This window comes from Eptatretus burgeri, chromosome 10 (assembly GCF_056783735.1).
Source record: "Eptatretus burgeri isolate ZD-2024b chromosome 10, Ebu_testis_v1, whole genome shotgun sequence".
Lineage (NCBI taxonomy): Eukaryota > Metazoa > Chordata > Myxini > Myxiniformes > Myxinidae > Eptatretus > Eptatretus burgeri.
Window position 1 is genome coordinate 46,051,135 of NC_140970.1, and position 22,604 is coordinate 46,073,738.

Consider the following 22,604-nt stretch of genomic DNA (forward strand, 5'->3'; position numbering starts at 1 on the left):
ATCACATGGACATTGGCTTGGAATTTGAGTTTGAGATCCAGCATCCTAAGCTAACAGTTCAGATGGGAACACCAAACAGGTGAATCCAATTTGAATAAATGTATGCAATGTGCTGATACCTTACTGGTAAAAAATAAGTAAATAAATAAATAAACTTACCTTGTGCTTTTTGAATGACAGATCCAATAACGGCATTCCCTGCTTCTGAAATGTCTCCACAAACAGTCGTCCGTACTATGGGGACAGAACAGGATTTGTATTTAAAGACTCGTCTCTGGTGAGGACTTCAGTGTGTCTCAATTACAGAAACCCATTAGAATTAAACTTCAGCTCACGACTGTAATGCAGAAACATATTTTGTGCCCAAAACAAGCCATTAATCATACAACGATATGCACAAATTTTTTTTGAAATATAATTTGAGTATCATGCATAGCACATGGTGTTTAGGAGAAGCAGAGGAAATTAATCGGCATCTGGGCCAGGCAATTAACGTGATACAATTTCTGTGTGCGTTCTTGGGTTTTTTTTTTGCGTTTTATAAATTGACAGTGAAGAGATATCTAAAGAGGGTGGAATGCAAATCACACAAGGAACAACGTCCCGATTTTCTCCACATGCACAAATCAAACATAGATGGCCATGAACAACCGTGCCTTTGATTTTCTCGATAAGCCGTGTCTTACAAAACGACACGATCCGCAATTGAATAAAATGTGCCGGGAAAAGTACGTGCTCGTCCCGTTCCGGATTGGAATAAATCACTCTAAAAGGGCATTTTATATTTGTGCCGTTTAAGGCAGAGTCAGACCACAGGTTACATTGATATTTTAAGACTGAATAGAAACCAGCAGACACAATGTGAGACGCTTCAGCCACAGCGAGAGGCAAGGTTCAGAGTATTCTGGCTTTCTATCCTCACACCATTAAAAAACAAAGAAACAAACAAAAAACTGCATTACATTATATCAGAAAGAGTCAAAATAAAATAACAGATCACTTAAAGAAGAATGACGAACAACATGGATGTGCCATTTTATCGGTGCACATTGAGAAATGGCCCGGTAACCTGATAAAGTCATGTTTGTTTTGATGAACAGGAAGCAACTTGAAACCTTCAAACCAAATGTAGGGCTTCAATTTAAACGACATTATAATAACACGAAGTCTAAATGGGTGGGAGATATTGTGCATACTTATATCTTTCAATCTATTTATCAGCAGACAGACGTATATCTATACTTGTCGGCCATTCGATACAATCTATACTTGTCAGCCATTCGTAATGTCATTCGGCCATTTGTAATGTCATATCTATACAATCTATACTTGTCGGCCATTCGTAACGGAACCATTCTGCCTTTTCATTGTGTTCACAAGGCTTAGATATGGGACGGTTTGCTCTTGTTTTGGTCTGTGCTCTTGTACTACTCCTTTTGGGACAGTTGCTCTCCTATAGGTCAATGTTCTCATACTACCCCCTTCACCTCTGGCCTGGACTGACAGGATGGCCTGCAGGTACACACACTCGCCTCAAAGCTGTCTTACTTGCCTTGTTTCGAATCCTGACCCAGCTATATACTGTCATCCCGGTCAGTGTTTCACAGGCAGGGTGATTCAACAATGTGAGTGCCGTCCCTCGGATGGATGTTAAATGGACGTCCCGTCTGTCAGGATTTGTCAGTGGATGCTAAAGATCCCATGGTGTCCTTCATGATGAGTAGGCAAGCTATTGCTGACACCATGGCAAAATTCCAAATTCCTGTCCTAACCAGCAGAGGGCATCGCATCAGCGGCACAGCCATACCCTCAGCCAATGATGCCACCACGCAGCTTTGTGTTGCATACGAATGAACAACCTCTGCCCTGAAAAACGAATCAAAATAAAGCCACATACGGTCAAAAGGAAAGGAAAAAATAAAAATAAAAATACTGAAATTTTTCCAACCTTGAGAGTGGTGAAAAGGAAGGTTCGTCCATCAAATATCTGTGTGGAATAAAATATACAGACCATCAAGACAGACAAGAGAGCACTTTTAAAATAAAATGGTTTAAACCTGTTCATGCAAGTCAACCAAATCAGCATCTGAGAATGCTGGCTGGCATCATCAGTGTTAAGCATGTTTAAAATCCTGCCTGAATAATGCATTCGATGATGACAACAAATGCCAAAGTTGAAGTGCAGACTGATCCCAATATTGACAAAAAAGCCAAATCCTACAACACCGGTCAAAGGGTGAGCAACGGTTGCGACATACTGTGCGGGCAAATATTGCATTGAGAAGGCTTTTCACTCAATATTTTGCAAATGCAATTGAGATTTGTTTCACAATTTGCCATGAGTTTCCTTGTATTAGCTCAAGGTATTTATTTTTCAATGAGTACAAAGACTCACAGTATCGTGCACATCAGAAGATGGTGGATTAAAAAAAACAAGAATGATTACATATGACAAAATAATTCGTCACCAATTTCTTGTTCACTGCTTCTACCACACAGTTCTCATCACTGAGATGTACAAGAAAAATCAACATCACGGGGAAAGCTTTTAAAGCAAGAACGAGTGTGACAAGGTCAAAGAATAGAGCGTTTAACCGATTAGTAATTTATTTGTGTGCTCGAATCGTGATGCAAAAAATAAATAACACATTTATTGAAAATATAGGGCCAAGTCAATCATGATTGGGATTTGTTTAAAATGATGATGCAAGTCTCCCAACCCCACCCCGTTTTAAGTCTGATATGAAAATAGAGAAGTTCATCCTAATTACCTCCACCACTGAAGGTGGTTACGTATTATACATTCAGGTTAAATGCATTCACCCCTATTTGTTTGGCTTTGAGCAGAATATCTCAAAAAAAAAAACAAATTGAATGAATTCGGATGAAGCTTGGTGGACATGTTGAGTGTGTGCCAAGGACAAATTGATTAGATTTTGGTAAAATTCTTGATCTGGACACTGGAATGTTTTAAGCAATTCTTCACAACTGAGAAATAAAGGCAAAAACGAAATATAGCATGATACTCAAAAGTTATGGAAGGATTCTGATGAAATTTGGTGGATGAGTTGGATAGCTGAAAAAAATAAGCCAAATAAATTTTGGTTCAGGTTAGGATGCAGATCGAACCAATCAGTGGGATATAAAACAAGAACTGTTCAAGCCTGGTGGAGGTATGCGCTCCACCAAGTACCATGCCAATTTGTATATTCCTCATCGATGAAACAAACATACAGTACTGTATTGTGGTAAGCAGAGCCACTATTTTCTTCACATGGGTCAGTTTCTTGGAAACCAGTGACAATTAAATGATAAACCATCAGTGTGTTGTACTCTGACCAGTTTTGTACTGACTACATAATTTTTTTTATGACTAAACATTAACCTGAAATTAAGAATAACACTTAATTTTATTTCCATGAAAAAATTGAAAATAAAATTGGATCATGAACACAAACACCAACTTCATTACAGATGTCCAGGTACTTTTCAGAGTGTGTCAAACTCTGTCTGAGCCTTTGCTCAAACAAAATGTCAAATTGGTTGTCCTTTCACCATGCTGCGATGTCCAGATTTTTGAACATCAATGTCATCACATTTCTCTCGAGAAGCAGAGACTTTATGCACAGATATTGATCTTTTACAGTGCAAGAACACCAAAAAAAAAACATCAAACAAAAAACAAGCCATACCTTCACCAACTTGACCAATCGGTGGAAATTTTGAACAGCAACATTCCATGTGAGGATCTTATTCAATTGTTCCTAAACACAAAAGAAAGACTTTATTCATAAATGAACCCTTCACTTTAAGTTAATTCTGGCATTTTTAAATCAGCAGAAAACAACAATGCTTCCTTTGTTGAACAAACAAATAAAAATCCACAAAATAACAACAACCATAGTCACCGTGCATCGACCTGGATTTGAAAACAAACGTTAAGAAAGGCACTCACTTCAGAAGAGTCACTCGCCTTTTCACCTGGAATGCCTTTCAAGGCCTTCTGCAGGGCAGCAAACATAGCACGGAAGAAGATGGAGAATGTCAGCCTGAAAGTGAAGAGACATTTGTCACACATGCTGGCAGCTCGGGGTCACGGCGAGACAGGAACGAATGCTGCAGTATTAATTTGATTTTAGTGGCTCCAGGTTCTCCCAGCTTTTTAGGGTCATCATGAAAATGGCGAGGAATGAAATCAATCACATGGTGTTGAGTTAATTGTGAGTTTTAACACGATCGATGTGGGTGTGGGGATAAGGGAATGGGAGGTGGGGATAATCCATCAACACAAAAATCATGAACCAATTTTAACAATAGAGGTTCTCATTATGTAGCATTGCAAAAAGTTTAGAGTAAAACCCACTCCAGTTCCAAGCACAGTATGGATGAGCAATCTCTCACCTCATGCCATATCTTTACCAACCTGGTCAAGGTGGAATAGCTAGGGGAACTGCTGTCTTTATCTGCATGTATAATTTCAGGAACTGCTTTCTCAGCAATATCTTCAATAACAGCAAACACATCTTCACAATAGTCGAGGTACACCCTGCAATGCAGGCAAGTATCTCCATTAAAATAATTTATCAATCGCAAAGTCTCTCACATTTAAACTGTGCAAACAACGTCAATACCCCTGTTGGTCAGAAAATTGTGTGCTATTAATGATAATTACCAGCTGTTACAAGGATATACAAGGAGCGTGGACACAGGAGGGAACATCACGCCTGCGCTTTATCAACACATTAATTCAATGTATCAGTTTATAAACTTAGTATCACAGGGAATGGGGAAGGAGTAGTAGGAATGAGAACAGTGGGGGCAGGCACAGGGACATCACAAGAATATACGAGAATTGTTGCGGGCCGGCGGGGTCGGTTGAGAAGACCACTAGGTGGGGGAAGCTACGTCGATTCCCACCAGACTCCCCGGAATTGTAGGCCGTCGCTCACGGACAATTCCGTGATGCAGCGGGTCGCTGAACCGACCGTGGACGCCAACAACTCAACCGCGTGACCTAGGGTCCTCCCGTCTATGGAATCGGGTTACCTAATTAACCACACGGTTTAACCACCGGGGAACCACGCCCTCGGTACGCCTTGTCCGAACCGGATCACTCTACCGGATCGGATCACCTTTCCGGATCGGATGCAGCAGAGCGGCACTGCCAAGGACGTACCAGCTAAAGTAGGAACGGACCGTTGGAAATAAAGACCGGCTAAACTTAGATCCGAACCATGCTGGACCAATGAGGGAAAAGACAAAGGTGAGCTGGGAACATTTCCACAACAATTATTTATTTACAGCAAGCGAGGAAAAGCATATGGCACAACAAAGGTTTATTGGGTATGTAACGCAGGGAAAGAGGAGAGGGGTGTGGAGACAATTATACAAGCAACTTACGAAGCAGACAGTGCAGAGTTGACACAAGATTATTCACAGTAACAATAAAAGATCTTCTACAGGCTTACATAACAGACAGGTGCCAGCACACTCAGACACACACACAGAAAAAGAATAAACCCCAATGAAAAGGACTTATGCAGCCAGGGAGGGAGGGGGTTGAGGTTATTGTTTTCGTTACCTGGGTGTTTCAAGGAGGGATGCTCCGTGGTGCGGTACCCGACAATAGTCACGTTGTTCTGGCCACAGCCACACGTGTGGAGATAGTGTTCCGAACAGGAGGAGCTTGAATGGAGAAGGGAGGAGTCCAGAGGGTGAGGGTGGAGCAGTAGGCAGAACCAGGTAGGAGGCTTGGTCGAGAAGCAGGAAGCAAGGTCGTGTGGGTGGAAACAAGGAACAGAAGGCGGGCCGTCGAGGGGAGACATGGGCGGAGTCGAAGACAGGAGACACAGCTTGAAACACACACACTTCCTCCCGACACGGAGGATCTCTCGGTGTTTTATAGAGCCTGGAGGTCGGGGGAGGGACCATGCCGAATCCGACGTCATCACCTGAGTCGGCGTTCTGACTGGCCCCGACCCCTCACACGGTCCGCCATCCTGGGCCGGGTTTCGGCCAGACGCCGGTATAGCCCACCCACCTGGGTGCAAAAGCGTACATAACACGCTGCACATGTCTGGCCTCGGGTGTGGAAGCTCAAAGTGCCAGTCTACTCCATAGTGCACGTTGCGATTTTGCCTCAGAAGTGATCGTTGGGGAGGGTACCGTGGGTTATCATGCTGTGGTAAGCGAGACGAGGGGCAAGCGAAGCAGATTCACCTCAGAAAAGAAAAGATGGGAATAAAATAAAGTGGAAAAATGATTTAATAATTATTCTCCTAACTAATAGCCCATCGCAACACACTACCTTGTACTCCCACTACACAAAAGGAAAGGGTCTATCTGTACGTATATCAATGGCATAACTGACTCGGGACAACTATCTGTTGTATGCATGCGGTTCCGAGAACCGCAACAATATTTTTATTTTGTGGAGTGAGGAATGAGCAAACACTGAGAGCACATTCACCTTTTTGATGAGACCCTCTGAGAGACATCACACTCACTACACATCTTTTCAATCACCCGTCAATACATACCAGAGCTATCTACCAGTCCTGCCAATGACCATTAAATAAGAACAGAGTTCAATTTGTTTGACCACTTTATTAGCGTGGAACGACAATAATCAAACAAGTATTGAACAGGTTGAAACGCCCACAACATCCCTGGCTCCGGCTCAGGCTGCGCATGCGCACTGGCACAGGGGACCGTCGATATGTAGAAGTACCGTAAAGTACAATGTTCTCTATCTCCCTCCGAGTCTTTATTATGTTAATAGATAAAGGCTGAGAAAATATTAAGTTTAATGAATGACCAAAAGTTTATATCGCCCATCGTGTGACTATTCCATGGAGTAGTCCTTGTGCCAGGCAGGCACGCTGGTCGCTCTGGTGGATCGGCGTTGACCTATTGCTGGTGCTGGTGGTGTCACATCGGGCCCCAGTGGGGATGGGGCTCTCGGGGTTTCAGGGGCCGATGGTGGCGTCTGAAGGATCGCGCGCCTCGGTGTGTCTCGTCCTGGTGCTGCTGGCGTGTCTGAAACGGGTGTCGTCTTGCGCCGGGGTGTGCATACTGATGTCAGTGCTGGCGTGGGCCCCATTGGCGTCGCAGATGTCACGGGTTCGCTGTCGGGGTCAGGCAGTTGCGGTGTTACAACGGGTGCAGGTACAGTGATGCGGGTTGCTAGATCATCATAGATAGACCGGGGTGGCAGCTGGTCATTGCGAACTGGGCTAAACTTGCGCAGGAATTTCCTGTTCCGAAGTGTGACTCTGCCCGAGCCGTCGAACTTGATCACGTATTGGTCGTGTTGGCATACCTCCACGATACTGCCTGTCTTGTCCCATTTTTTGGGGTGGAATCCTGTCTGGTTCTGTACTCGGACTAGGTCCCCTACAGCAAGTGGCGGAAGGCGTTTGGTGTGTTCTGCCCAGGTGTCGGCTGTGCGGATATGACGTTTGCGGAGGGCCTCCTCCCTCGCTTTCAGGGTCTCATGCCAAGTGTCGTGCGGTCTGTACTTCCCGGGGATAATTGGGATGAAATCGCGTATCGGGCGGCCGAAGACACACATTGCCGGGGAGATCTTCGTGTCAGGGTCAGGCGTGTTACGATATTGCAGTATCGCTCTCTGCACAGCGTCAGTGTCAAGTTCTCCCTGCGGGCTGGTGTTGTCCGTGATAAGTCGTTTCATTGGCTTAACTCCAATCTCCGCGCGACAGTTGCTGTGAGGGAAGGCCACCGATGACAAGCGGTGGTGTACGCCCCATCTGTGCAGGAATGACCTGGTCTCGGTGGAGGTGAACTCCGGTCCCCCATCCGACGCGAGCTCTTCTGGTGTCCCGTACGTCACGAAGGCACGACGTAAGTGGTTTATGAGTCCGGCGGCGCCACCCGTCGACTTTGAGATGATCGGCCAGTTCGAGTATCTGTCCACCGTCACAAGGTAGTGTGCACCCCTGTGTACAAAGAAGTCCGAGCACACTGCCTGAAAGGGGTAAACGACCGGGATATGTGGAGTTGGTGGCGCTCCAGGCTGTGATGGTGCCATCCGGTGGCAGTCTTCGCAGTTTTTCCGAGTGGCGCTGATGTCGGCCGACATGCCTGGCCAGAATACAGAGGATTATGCGTGGGCGGTTATCATTGATACGCCCTGGTGGGCAGCGTGTAGGGCGTTCAGCACATCGCCGCGGAGTGAGGGTGGTATGACTACTCGGTCCTTGTATAGGATCACTCCATCTGTCGATGTAATGTTCTCGCGGTACTGGTGATAGTTGCGAATTGTCTCTGGCATCTCGATTTTTGAGTCGGGGATGCCGTTCATTGTCATTCCCTCCAATATGTGCATATCGCCATCGCTGCTGGTGGCTTCCCTGACGTGATCCCATGTTACTGATCGCAATGATTCGAGGCCCACGGCGCACCATGCCAGGTTGTCCTCCTCGACGTCGTCGTCATACTCCATTTCAGTTTGACGTAGGAGAGACAGGACGTCGGTGTGCGTGCTTGGTTGGAGGTGGGTCGCTATGGTGGCATTGTCATCTGGAAGGTTCATGAGTGGAGGTCGCGTGGTGCCGACCGGCCTGCGCGACATGGCATCTGCCGCCTTGTTCTTCATGCCCGGGATATGTATGATGCGGAAGCGATAACGCAGGGTCTTCTCCTTGAGGTTCCTGAGGCGGGGGTTGGGTATGTCGTCAAGTGCTCTGTCCGAAAGGAGTTTCAGCAGTGGTTTGTGGTCTACCGCAACGATCAGGTTCTCGCAGCCCAGTACAAAGTAGCGCGCCTTGTCCAAGGCGTCCGCGACTGCGAGAGCCTCGCCCTCTATGGGCGCGTATCTGGATTCTGCCGCGTGTGTAAATCTGCTGCCGACCAGGGTTATTTTCCATCCATCAGTGCAGCAGAATGGTCTAACTGGCACGCATCGGCAGTGCTTTTGAAGCAACCAGAATCCGATTCCCTTCTTCGACCAGTCCGTGGCAATGCATGTTGGCTTAGTTTTGTCAAATATGCGGACACCGTGTTCGATTTCTTGTACGATCATGTCTTTGGACTCGCGAAATATGTCCTCTAACTCCATGGACCACTGGAAGCGTTCTCCACTTTTCAGGAGCTTCCGGAATGGCTGCATTTGTTCGGCCATACTAAAGGCGTATGCCACCTGGTTGACAAGCCCGAACCACGATCTGACGTCGGTGATGTTACGCGGTTGTGGGAAATCGTGGATTGCTTCCAGGTAGCGGCTGCACGGTCGCACGTCGGTCATGGTGATGGTGAAGCCCGCGAAGTCCACCATGGGTGCGCTGAAGACAAACTTCTCCGGGTTGAGGATGATTCCATTCCGGCCGCATATATCCAGCCATTGGACCGCCTGGAAGTAGCTCCCCTCAATCGTGTCTGACCATAGTAGCGTGTCATCTACGCACTTGGTCTTGTTACCAATGTCCGCGACGATCTCATCGTATCGTCGTGAGTAACCGTCCCGCGATGCCATATACCCTTGTGGGGCAGATAGGTACCGGTAGCGCCCCCATGGAGTGATGAAGGTCGTCTTGTGGCGGTCGTCCTCATGTAGGCGGACGCTATGGTAACCGTTCCATGCGTCGAATACTGTCTTGCGCTTCCCGTTTGGTATGCGTCTCGCCTGGTGGAACGGGGATTGGGTGTGGTGGGTCTCGCGGAACGCATGCTTGTTCAAGGCCTGAAAGTCAACGGTGCGTCGCGGCTTGCCATTCTTTTTCGCGCAAATTACCATGCGGTGACACCATGTCACCGGCTTGCCGACGGGTACTTCCTCCAACACGCCGAGCCGAACGTCCTGGTCGAGGCCTGCTTTTACCTCATCTTGCCAATGTATGGCCACGGAGATGGGAGTGTGATGGGCAACCGGTGTCGCGTTCTCACTGAGCATAAGACGTAGTGACGGGCCGGTCATTCTCGTTAGTGGCTGGTGTGGGCACGTGTTGAATGTGCTCTGAGCATACATCCTGAGTAAATGTGACTGTAGTGCCTCTCTGTTGGCCTCGGTCGTTGGCATGGGGAGTGCGGTCGGCTTGGTCGGCGGCTCCACGCGTCGCGGGCAGTCACACAATTCCGAGGTCGTCAGATTCACCTCTCCGAGTGTCGGGAATCTGTCAGAGATCATTCCCAGGTCCATGCAGGCCGCGCGGGAGAGGAATATGCGGTCTGAAGAGTCCGTCACGTACGCGATTTGGCGCGTCTCCAATCTCCGAGCGTCGTCACTGTTACCGGCGAATCTGACTACCACGGCTCCGAGGATACGAATTCCTTTGTTGTTTGCGGCCTTCATGGTCATGGATACAGGTATGAGGTCCTCAGTACTCAGGCCCATTTGTTGGACGACTTTAATGCCGATCAGGCAGCTCTGGCACCCCGTGTCTGCCATAGCGGGTAGGGTTACCGTGCGGGTGTGTTTCAGGAGGTTAAAACCCAGTGTTTTGTAATCCTCACGCTTGTTGGTGAGAGTGAGGTTGACATATGGCTGCGGGTCGGATATGCGTTTCATCCACTTATCGCACATATCATCGTACAGGTGGTGAGCGAGGGGAAGCGCGCGCATTTTGTCCTCTGTGCTGGCCATGGTGACCGTGCATAGCTCGACGAAGGCTGCCATCTGCTCGTCGTACATCCTGTCAGTCTCCTTAGATGGGGGTCTTGCCGATCGGCCGCCCAGGCACGCCTTGTCGAGGTGATTCTGGCGGTCACACTTCCGGCACTTTTTACCGTATCCGGGGCACTCGGCGCGTCTGGCGCGCCATTGAGGCGTTTTGCCGTGGCCCACCTCGCCGCAGTAGATGCATACTCCTTCGGGCTTGGCCTTCCGTTTTTCCGGCCTGGCTTCTAATCTGGCGCAGACGTCCTGTTGCTTTCCCCGCCGATACGAACTACTGATCGCGTCCGTACTCTGAGTGTCAAGCAGGCGCGATGCCGAGCGTTTTCCAGACTCTTTGGCCTCGATATACTCTATCATGTCCTTTAATGGCATGTCCTGGTTCTTCTCACCGAGTAGGTCAAGTTGTATTGCTTGGTCCGCGATGCCACGGGCAACCACGTTGCGCAATATCTCTTCCGTGAAGTCGTTGACCTGATCGCACCCCGCCTTGGTGCACTTCATTTCATACTTGCACGTGTCCGCCTGCCCCTTGATGTGGGCGTGGAACGACCGGACGGGCTCCTCGTGTCCCTGCCGCATGTTAGACAGGGCCACTCGAGCTACCATCGTGTTCTCCGTCCGGACGGCGAGCGCCTTCATGGCGGCGAGGACGTCTTCTTCATCGCTGCCCACGAGGCTCCTACCCGCCGCGCGAGTGAGGTCCTTTCTCAGCTCCTCCTCACAGCACTCCAGTAGCTGCGCGACTATGTCGGGTCCGACAAGCTTAGTACCTGTTTTGTATTCGCCCCAGCGGGTTATGAAGTACGACCAGGCCTCGCCCGTTCCGGCCAGTGCTATGGAGGGACGCTTGAGTTTCTCCATCTAGGCATTCGAGCTCGCCGCCCTGGGGGCGGCGACGTGCACAGTGGCGTGTATACTCAACATGGCCGCCACCACTGCCCCCTCTGCGTGTGTAGCCATATAGTCACAACCCTCGATTGGGCACTCTGCTTCCACCGGCGCCATAGGAACAGTTATTCTGGAGTAAACGTTCTATTTTCGGTGATGCACACGTGTGTACAGTGTCCTGGGGGCGAAGATTGGGTACAGTACCCGAGAAATCCAACCTCACTGTCGACGTTCTCGTGGTCCGTTTTCACCCAGTCGTGTCCTCCTCAGCACCGACGATCTTTACTCGACTGCATCAAGTTGTTTGATTATAAATAAGAACAGAGTTCAATTTGTTCGACCACTTTATTAGCGTGGAACGACAATAATCAAACAAGTATTGAACAGGTTGAAACGCCCACAACATCCCTGGCTCCGGCTCAGGCTGCGCATGCGCACTGGCACAGGGGACCGTCGATATGTAGAAGTACTGTAAAGTACAATGTTCTCTAACCATGTATCCGTCAATCCCCAATAACTATTTGTATACTCGATGAACCAAAGGACAGAGGTTCAATGGAAATGAATTTTGCAAAGATACTTTCTTTTGCCAATTTTAGTATCATTAATGTGACAATTGGTGGTGTTATGGATATGGTGTCCACTCCGAGTCTGGGAGGTCAGCAGTTCAAACCCCGACACCCAGCGGAGTCATGCCAAACACTTAAGTCACTCAAACGCCTGGGTCTCCCTCAGCCATGATCTTTCTTGGGCAAACTAAATTTCATCGTTGGCCTCCAAAGCCAGTTTGAAAACTAGGCATCCTCTGCCAGGCAAAGTCCTTTGGAAATCTGAACTCTTATCCCTACCTACAAGTCTTACATCCACAGCTTTATGGAGTACTGCTCTCCCCTCTGGGCTGGCACCCTTGCCTTACACCTTGCTCAGCTTGACGACATGGAACCGAGGCTTTCAAGATCATTGGAATCTTCCGCGGTGAGGCTGAGTCAATGGGCCTATTACCACCCAATCACAAACAGGTCGGTGGTCTCTCTGTCTTCTTCCGCCTCCTTTCCGCTCTTGTCCCCTCTGCATTCTCCGTGCTCATCCCTTCTCTCCAACCCCCACCCCCCCCACCCTGCTCACCTCCCCTCATTTGATCCTCAACCCCTTTCTAGTGAAACTTCCAAAATGCAGAATAACCGTTCACCTCCACTCATTTTTTTCCTCTTTTTCCCCACCTGTGGAACCAACTTCCACATCCTCTTCAATATTGCTGCGAATTCACGCCCGCCGGCGTGCGGACGGCCACGTAACTCGGATCGCGGAACGTCGCCCACCGGACGGACAATTCAGTCGTGACCCTCCGGGAATTATCGCCCGGAGCCAGTCACGGGTGGGCCTTTCAACCTCACCACAATCGTGCCAATCAGCCACCCGCGTAGGATAGGGTTGTTCGCCAAACTCGACCTACCTAAGTACCCACGCGGATGGGAAACCAGGCGATTGTACCTCGCCGCAGGTCAACTCCGAACACACGCCGCTTGGGCGGCCCGTTCCGTACTATCAGGATAACCGAGCGGTGTTATCGTCGACCTCGACGGTTCAGATTATTTACCGGGCGTTTTGCACCCACTACGAACCCTTTACGTGAAGCAGGATGGAGAGTCAATTAAAAGGAAGGAGACGAAGCGAAACGGGCACAGTTCACACAATGCACATTTATTTCGCGACACACGGAAAGCACGTATATACAGCCATACAGTCAAAATGCACATATAGCAATTAAAACAAAAAAAGCAACAACGACGCAGAGTTAATACTGACTACGCGCACACACGGCAACACTTATGCAGTTCTACTTTACAGACGGCGCCAACACAAATTTACACAAAAGCAAAGAAAAGAAGCCACCCTCATAGACAAGGGGGCAGACAGGCCTGTAGGCCAAATGTGCGCGTGACCTGGAGGAGTGGCCAGGTCCACGAGACCGGGGGGGTCCTACCCGCGTCCTCGTGACACGTTGGCGGGCGAGCCGCAAATGTGGCCGCGCGGCTGTGCCCCGACTCCGTGCTCCTTGGCGGGTTTCGTTGGCATGAAGTTTGGGGTGGGGTGGGAACGGGGCCCCCTTTTGCACTATCTCAGCGTGGGGGAAAGAGGGAATTGTTGATGCCCTGGGGGAGGGAGATGGCTGGCTGGCTTGGGTCCCGCGATGAGACGAGCGATTCCCCACACCATAACCTCGTCGCCAACCGCCGTCCTTCTCGCCTCAGACCCGAGATCCCTTGCTTGCAGTTCCACCACGACTCTTCTCCGTTCCGCACTCTCCTCACCCGACCGACCCGACTCTCTTTTCCAAAACTCTCGGCGACTCCAGAACCCAACTCTCCTTCATTCGCCTTGCGCTCCCCTTCTTATAGGCTGGCAGGAGCAGCTAATATGCAAATATTCGGATCAGAATGACCTCGGGGGCGGAGCCACGCTCGCCCATTGGTCGGAGGAAACGGGGGCGTGAATCTCCCCTGATTCGAGAATTTGCATATATCGACTTCACACACGCGCCTGGAGGCGGGGCCAAGCCGCCCCGCGCTCGCTAATTGGACGGAGGAAAAGTGGGCGTGTCGAGTTTTTGATCCGAATTTTCCCTCGGAAAGGCCGCTATTTGCGCTCGTGGCTCGGTGCGCTCAGCACCAAACGGGCCCGAGACAGCCCGACGTTCAGTGTTCACAGGTGGTGCGGGAATGGCCGTAGAAGGAGAGAGGTGAAGGTGGTGGAGGGTTTTTGGTGGTGGGGGTTGATGGTTATGGTGCTGTTGGGAATGGCGGTGATGTGATGTTTGCGGGATTGAGTTGTGAAGGTAAAGGTCGTGGCTGTTCGCGTTGTTGTTGTTGTTGTCTGAGGGTTGAAGCATGGTTGTAGTTGGTGACAATGGCTGGCGTGGTGGTTAAAGTGGTTGTTGTGTGATGGCGGTTGAGACGTGGTTGGTTCAAAATAAAGATAAAACAGAAAAAATGGCTAATTCAAAGCGTCGCAGCCCGGATGAATAACAAATTCCCTCGATACAACGGGTTTGGGCTAACTACACATGTACTTAGAGATATCTCACCTACGGGCCCTTCATGGTGTAATGCGAATTTCCACAGCTGTAACAATATCATTCTTCCCTTTCGGTCTTCAAGACAGAGTTCACACCACCATCTTAGATCATCCCCCATCCAAAACCATATATTGTACACCACTTACCCCCCTTCCCCTAAATTTTGCTTCTGTGTCCATCTTGTCTACCCCCTGCACTCTCCTCTGCCCCTCAACCTTACCCACACATCCCTTGTTGTCAGTTTCTGTTTATTTTCTCCCTCAGCCCTGCTGTTGCCGTTTTCCCCTTTTGTTCTCCAGTTCCTTTTGTTAAGTTGCATTTTGATCCGTTCTGTGTTCTCACTCTTCCACGAGCCTTGACTCTGTATACAAGAAGAACAAAAAAAAAGGAGGAAGGTTGCTTTTGAGTGGGAGCACCTACTGAAAGGGACACAGAAATCTGGGTGGTAAGGGGGGAACAGCTGGTAAGTACAACTATGGCAAAGGCTGTAAAATTCCTGGCTCAAGTACAACTCAAGTAAAATTCCTGGCTGCTCTTGCTGATCTGGCCCAGGAATCCTACTTAATATGACTCCAGCACCTCGCATCCCGCAACCCTCCACAAAGCCGCCAATTATGCAGCCAGGCCAAGTCAGTGTCCAGGTGTGACAGGACCGGGAGGTAACATGAGCCACAATTCCGGGGGTGGCACCGCAAACCCCAGGGTTGGCACGCAGGACCCTGAGGGCGGTACCCCAGACCACGAGGGAGGTACCCCAGATCCTGATGGCGGCACCCCAGATTCGGGGGGTGGCACCCAAGACCCAGGAATGACGAGCCAGTGGCTAGATCCTGGATGTGGTGCTTCCAAGGACCGCATAGGCCTGAGGGAATTGCAGCCCTGGAGGTCGTGAGACCAGCTGCACTCCTTGAGCTGTTTCTCTTCATTTTACCACATGGTGTTTGGGCCTGCGACGTTATATGATCAGAAACATCGTGGCGTCATAGACGCATAGTGACCAACCCTCCATATTATTGCCATCAGCTTTATTCAAGTACACTAGAGTTTAAGCCCTTGGATATTTCTGACAACCGAGTAAACATGCAATTTGCAAACATTGTTAAATTAAGTCTTATGGGAAAAATAGGTTCAGTTCCAGATACTTGCCAATCACAAAAAAAAAACTGGGCTAAAAATGTTGATTATTTATAACTCGCAAATGTCTTTGGTCACGTGACGCTTCGTCAATGGAAGCGAGGCTCCATTGACTGACATTTGTTTATGGACATTTTCATTTTGGAGATTTACAGACAATGTAGTGATATATTTTTTTCTGGAATCATGGCTTTGAGGTACAGGTAGTGGACCAAAAAAATGGAAAAACCAATGTAAAATCACTTAATATGACATTGGGCCACCACATGCGGCCAGTACGGCCTGTATGCGCCGTGGCATAGAGTCCACCAGCACCTGTAATTCTGCAGGAGGGATGCGGCACCATTCTTCCACGAGAAAGTCAATCAACTCACACCTGTTTGATGGAGGTGGCAAACACTGCCTCGGGCCTCGTTCCAGAATATCCCAAAAATGCTCGATTGGGTTCATATCTGGTGACTGAGAAGGCCATGACATATGGATAACATCAGTGTCATGCTCATCAAACCATTGATCAACCACATGTGCTCTGTGGATGGGGTGAAGATGATCACTCAGTTCCATTAAGTAGCAATTGGCATTGACCTTGTCATCTAAGGGAATGACTGCACCCAAAATATGCCTGCAAAATGCACCCCACAACATCAGAGAATCACCAGAACCCTTCACTGTTGGAACTAAGCACTCAGGATTGTACAGTTCTTTAGGTTGATGCCAAACGTGCACTCGTCCGTTTGTCGAGAACATGATGAAGGATGATTCATCTGACCATATCACATTTCACCACTGCTCTTTGCACCACTGGACTCGCAAACGTGCATTGCCAGGTGGGCTGAGTAGTTTGTGCACAGCAAACCGACTGATATCCCACTCTGTGGAGTTCTCAGAACTGTTTTTTTTATGAAACTGGCTGCCCATGCCAACGTTGACATTTACAGTCAATTGATCTGCAGCTTCTCACCTGATTTGGCTTTCACTTCAAATCATTGCATGGATACCACAATCCTAGAGTATGTGCTTCTGCCCACTGTTGCCCTTTGCTGATGAGGTCTTACCCCCAGTGTTCCATGCCACCATCACCTTAGACACAGTTGCTCGTGAAACATCAGTAAGTCGAGCCATCTTTGTCACTGAAGCTCCTGTCAAGCGTGCCCCAACAATCACCCCTCTTTGAAAGTCAATGAGGTCTCCTCTTTGCAGCCATGCTCGCCATAATTATAGGCAACCCCAGACCTGTGTAGCATTTTTTTTAACACGACTCGAAGCATGCTGGGATGTTATTTGCTGGAGACACGGGCCACACCTGTATGGAAGCCATTGCTTTCAATACACTTGGTGTCCGTCATTTACCCAGGTGTTTCCATTTTTTGTCCACTACCTGTACATCGGTATGCCAGATATCAGCTTTTTACCAAACCTAGAAAGTATGAAACATTTATATGAGTGAGTAGTTAGAAAGAGTTTTACATATTAGGTGTACAGTAGTCTATTTATTGATAAAGTGAGCTATTTGATTAAAAAATAGCATTTTTGACAAACATTGGGGAAAGTAGCCGAGCCCAGAGGACCTGCCTTGTGAGTAAATTAGAAATGCGATATAGCAAAACTGACACAAATAATGTTCAGGCATCTGAGAACTCTAATATCTATAATATGTATAGCAGAGTCCAGTATGAATGAGATTTAACGAAGCTGTAGTTATATGACAATTCTGGAGGACAGATGAGACTTCTTTCTGATGCCATCCAAGATGTTACTCCACAAATACCTGATGGTGTTCCTCAGCCGAAACCAAAGGCAAAGGCAAAGCCGAGAGTAGCAAACACAAAACATGGAAGGGCAGAGGTATTTCCATTTTATGTCAAATCTACATTTCACAGTCAACATATAGTACGTGACAGTGTAGTTTATCATAAAGATAATATGGATTACCAAGAAGATTAACAGATTATAGTTTGAGTGAATAATCATATAAATAGTAATACACAGTAAAGTTCTCCATAAAATACAGCTGCCAATGGTTTACAAGCACCGATTGAACAGTGCATAATCAACTTTTTTGCCAATTATAATCTTTAAAAAAAAATCCCCCCCCCAAAAATCAAATAACCACTTGTCACTGGAAAGGTGATTATGAAGCCGTGTCACACCGGCACTTGCTGCAAGGGTCCTGACCAATCGGGGGTGCCTGCCACGCATCCATCCAATCGGGGGTGGCATCCATTACATAGTTTACAAGGATTTTGAATTGTAGCCAAGAAATAACATTTTACAATTAGAATTGAACTTCTGGCTTCAGTTGCAGTCTCTGAAGGACACAGAACCTTCCACTGCTAAAAGCAGAATCACCGCTGCACTGCTACTGCAGTATTAGCCAACCCACAGAGGCTTTAGGAGCCTTTTTCAGCAAAGCTAGACAACCTCTTAAGGGGCTGTCACACCTTGACGATTTAGCCAGCGTATGGCAAGGTATCAAAATGTATGTAAAACGCTGGCGTACGCTGAACTATGTTTTTTTTCCCAGTTTTGGACGTATTCATAACGAGTTGGACGTATGCATAACGTATTAGTAACGTACACAGAACGTTTCGATGACATATAGATAACTTATATCAACGACTGCTGAGCATGTTGTCGGCATTCACAACCTATGCCCAACAATAGTCTAACTTATGCATAGCGCGGTAGCGTATCGCTGACGATCACGTGTCGTAGCCTATTAAAAGGCTGCGGCTCGACGATTCAAATCATAACCGCACAAGACATCGAAGTGTCAAGCTGCTGTCACACCTTGACGTTTTAGCCAGCGTATGCCGACGTATGAAAAATTTGCCGAATACGCTGGTACACGTCGAATACGTTATGGGTAAGTTTTGTATACGTTAAGAGCACGCTGAAGCACGTTGGCAAGCGTCGTAGTGCGCCGAGCTCGTCGACAAATTTTCAGCATGTTAAAAATTTTTCGACGTATGCCAGCGTATGACACACACGTTCCGCATACGCTGGCCATAAGTTGTAGGGAAGTTACGCGATCGTTGACACACGTCACTTGTAAGTTACTCATAAGTCGAAACACGTCGAGGTAATGTTTAGCGTACCCGAAACTTATTTCTAACCCATGAGTAACATGCTTTGAACCTATGAGTAATGTGCTTTGAACCTTTGTGTAACGTATCTCCAACGCATTTGACGTATGTAGATGTATTTGACGTCTTCAGGACGACCACAGAACTTACTGAACGTGTTACTAACTTAGAGCTACCGTATAATGGCGTATTGGCAGCGTTTAGGGGAATCGGTATATAAAAATGGGGTTCACAGGAGGAACCCGTCAGTGTTCCAGACTCCATGGGTTTTTTTTTTCTTCGGCATGACGGTGATGTTGACACTTCGCTTTCTAGTGTGGTTATGATTTAAATCGTTGAGCGGCAGCCTATTAATTATATTATAACCGCACTAGAAATCGAAGTGTCAACATCACCATCATGCCGAAGAAAAAATAAAAAAATAAAAAATAAAAAACCATGAAGTCTGGAACACTGACGCTAACCATTACCTCGACGTGTTTCGATTTATGAGTAACTTACAAGTAACGTGTGTCGACGTGTGTCAACGATCGCGTAACGTGCCTACAACTTATGGCCAGCGTATGCGGAACGTGTGAGTCATACACTGGCATACGTCGAAAAATTTCAAGCATGTTAAAATTTGTCGACGAACTCGGCATACTACGACGTATGCCAGCGTGCTCTTAACGTATACAAAGCTTACCCATAACGTATTCGACGTGTGCCAGCGTTTTAGACAAATTTTTCATACGTCAGCATACGCTGGCTAAATTGTCAAGGTGTGACAGCCCCTTTAGGAAGGGAAATGATCATGGATGCATTTCTAACTAAATGGTCTTCATAAACATGGAGTGGAGTGATAGACCTTCCCGTGAGGTCTTATAGCAAATAGCATCTCTTCGCTGTAATGGTGGACCGGCAGGATGGCCAAGAGGTATGCACATTCGCCTCTAAGCTGTCTAGCTTGGGACTGAATCCCGAACTCGCTAGAAACTGTAATCTTTCTAGTGAACTGTCATCTTTCTAGTTTCACAGACACAGCGATTCATCAATGTGTGTTCCGTCACGTAGATGGCCGTAAAACTGGGCGTCTCGTTTGCTGGAATTAGTTGGTGGATGTTAAAGATCCCATGTTATCCTTCGCAAAGAGGCGGCGAGTTATCGCCAGCAGAATGAACAAATTCCAAATTCCTGCCATATCCTACAGAGGGCAAAGCATCAGCGGCACCGCCATGACCTCAGCCAATGGTGCTACCTCACAGCCTTTTGCTGCATAAGAAAGAAGATGACTGGAATGGTAATCATGAACCCAAGTGCCACACCAGCACTTGCTGCAAGGGTCCTGAACAATCTAAGGCACGTGCCATGCATCCACCTGATTTATGACACAGTTTACGAGGATGTTGAATTGGTGCGACTCGTTTACTTACATGGTGCACTGAGGATCCATATTAAACCATTTGTGAGATTAAGAGAACAGTCATCTGCTCAACTGGCCTGGCAGTGTGATCCCAAACTCATTAGAGCTCTGCTCTCGGGATGTTGCAAACTGCACTCTGAGGTGTGTGATACTATAAAACGCAAGTTGCAACAAAAGTTTGATATATCATAAGATTTTCTCATCATCGTTGTACCATGTGCATATGACTGTCTGATTATAATTATTGCAGTGAGAAGATTGTACTTTCCACGATTGACAACCCATAAAGTAAGTGCGACGACCTTAAGCTCAAGTGTCACAGCAAGGTGATTCTTGTAGGATGGGTTTATGTCTGAATATATATTTAAAACATGTTTATATGTTCTCAGGAAGTTAGAGGATGACAAAAAAATTTTTTCAGAAAGTCGGCAGAATTCCTTCAAAAGGCAAACAAAATCCTGATTTGAAGATCGGCTACCAGAAATACCCAGCCACAGATTTGAAGATCTTCCACTTGAAATATCTAGCCACTCAAATAGGAGCAGGAACGGCTGACATCATAGCAGGTTAGGACAACAGCAATGTGCTCTCAACAGCATGATGATATGCTCTGTCAACCATCGCTCTCAATGGCCATAAATCATTTGAAGCGATACAAACCCTTCATTCTCTCGTCACATGCATTACATCACCTTCTGGCTCAACCATTGCCTAAAAACAACTCGAAGCACCACAATGTGAGGCACCATTAAACATGAGCAAGAAAGCTTTCAGCTCAATCGTGCCCAGAGAGCTGACCTTTTTTCTGCATTTATTGTTGAAAATGTCATATCATAGTGAAAGAGTGTATTTTTTCATGCCATGAATATTAATGATATTTTTGGAAGCATTTTGGACAATGGAAGCATTCTGGTTCTCAAGATTGTCCAACAATTGCATTATACTTTATCATGAGACCGAGCGATTTATTTTGTAATAAAATGAAAGTTTAACTTGCTGGCGTATGGAAAAACAAACAATGGCTTTTAAACGATCGAAATTCCTCACATTATCTGTAAAATCAGGAGTTTAAAAAGCACTCAGACACAAGTATCAAAAAGTACACTCAGAATCCACTGTTAAAAAATAAAATAATTTTTAAACCGGCATTAAAACTGAAATAATTGTGTTAAAAAGAATGAACAAGTGCGGTTAAAAGAGAGAAAACAAAAGCGACTACCAATAAAACACTCGGAGAAAAAAGTATTTACGAGGCGAGTTTGAAATGTTCTCGGAACAAGATATTCACAATAGTCCAAGACACGCAAGCCTTTGGTCTTTATTTTATTTTTTTACTGGTGGTGTCCCTTGACTTCAATGCTTTGCTCTATTTGCCCTTCAAACTGTCATGCCAGTAAAATAGAGGTTTTCAGATTGCTCCTTCAAGCCATGTCTCGGTTGCTTCAGGCACTTCGTCATCATCGGTGAATCGGTGGCTGTGCAGATGGGACTTCAAATGTCAAAAAAAGATAACAGACGCTCGAAGCTACAATCACAGAAGGTGATCTGAACAACAGGGATCTTGTGCATGGGTGTATTGTCCTGAAGGAATATATTAATTATTTGGTCAACATTCCTCAGCAACTGATAAAATATTTTGTATAAGGCCGACATAGTATTAACTTGTGATTGTAGTTTCGTGAGGCATATAGTTGATCAGCAGGATTCCCTTAATATGGTCTCAGAAAATTGAGGCCGTCGTGTGTTGCCCACAGTGGGTTTGTGGTGTGCAGATTTCTTCGGTGACAGTGATCTCTTGTGCTTGCATTTCATAGATTCAAATTTGGTTTCAGCTACCCAGTGGTGAAACCAGATTTGGTCACCAGTTACTAGACAAGTGATATCAGCCAGATCTGCATTAAACAGTTAAAGAAGCTTTTGGCATCACGATAGCTGTTGATGTAGATTGTGAGTGTTGAGGTTTTAGTGGACCAATCTTGCCAACTCCTTGGATATCGGCAGGTGTTTAAGGATAATCATGAAAATGCTGCCTTGAGAAATTTTATGTTCTGTGGATACTTTGGCAACATGAATGCTGCAATCCTCCATGATTACTACCTCGACCTTAACCACAGTTCGTGGGTCAATCACAATAGCCGGGAGTCCTGACCTGGGATAATCTTCAAGAGATTCACCTTTACACTCAAAGTCAACCACCCGTTTTGCAACAACAGAATATGATCAGGCACCTTCACCATACACACCCCTCTTGCATTTGTGGATTTTGTTTGAGCTGGAAATTTCTTTGACTAAAAATTTGATGACACATCGATGCTCAACCTTAGAAGATCCAAAATTGTATAAAGTAGCAAACTTTTTGTTAACATGTATATCCAAGTTATAGGC

At 46.9% G+C, this 22,604-nt stretch overlaps 1 protein-coding gene across 6 annotated transcripts in view; it reads right to left on the reverse strand.

The window, feature by feature from the left end:
- Positions 1-22,604, reverse strand: part of FANCD2 (FA complementation group D2) — a 273,881-nt gene that overhangs the window by 71,436 nt on the left and 179,841 nt on the right. For all 6 annotated transcript variants that reach the window (XR_015062404.1, XM_085898104.1, XM_085898102.1 and 3 more), the window contains 5 exons: positions 4,424-4,546; positions 3,956-4,049; positions 3,693-3,764; positions 1,949-1,987; positions 160-234 (listed from right to left, as the gene is read on the reverse strand). Coding sequence is in view for 5 of the 6 variants with exons in the window: in XM_085898104.1 (XP_085754230.1) it covers positions 160-234; positions 1,949-1,987; positions 3,693-3,764; positions 3,956-4,049; positions 4,424-4,546 (403 nt within the window). In the remaining variant the exon portion in view is untranslated. The remainder of the gene's footprint in view (positions 1-159; positions 235-1,948; positions 1,988-3,692; positions 3,765-3,955; positions 4,050-4,423; positions 4,547-22,604) is intronic.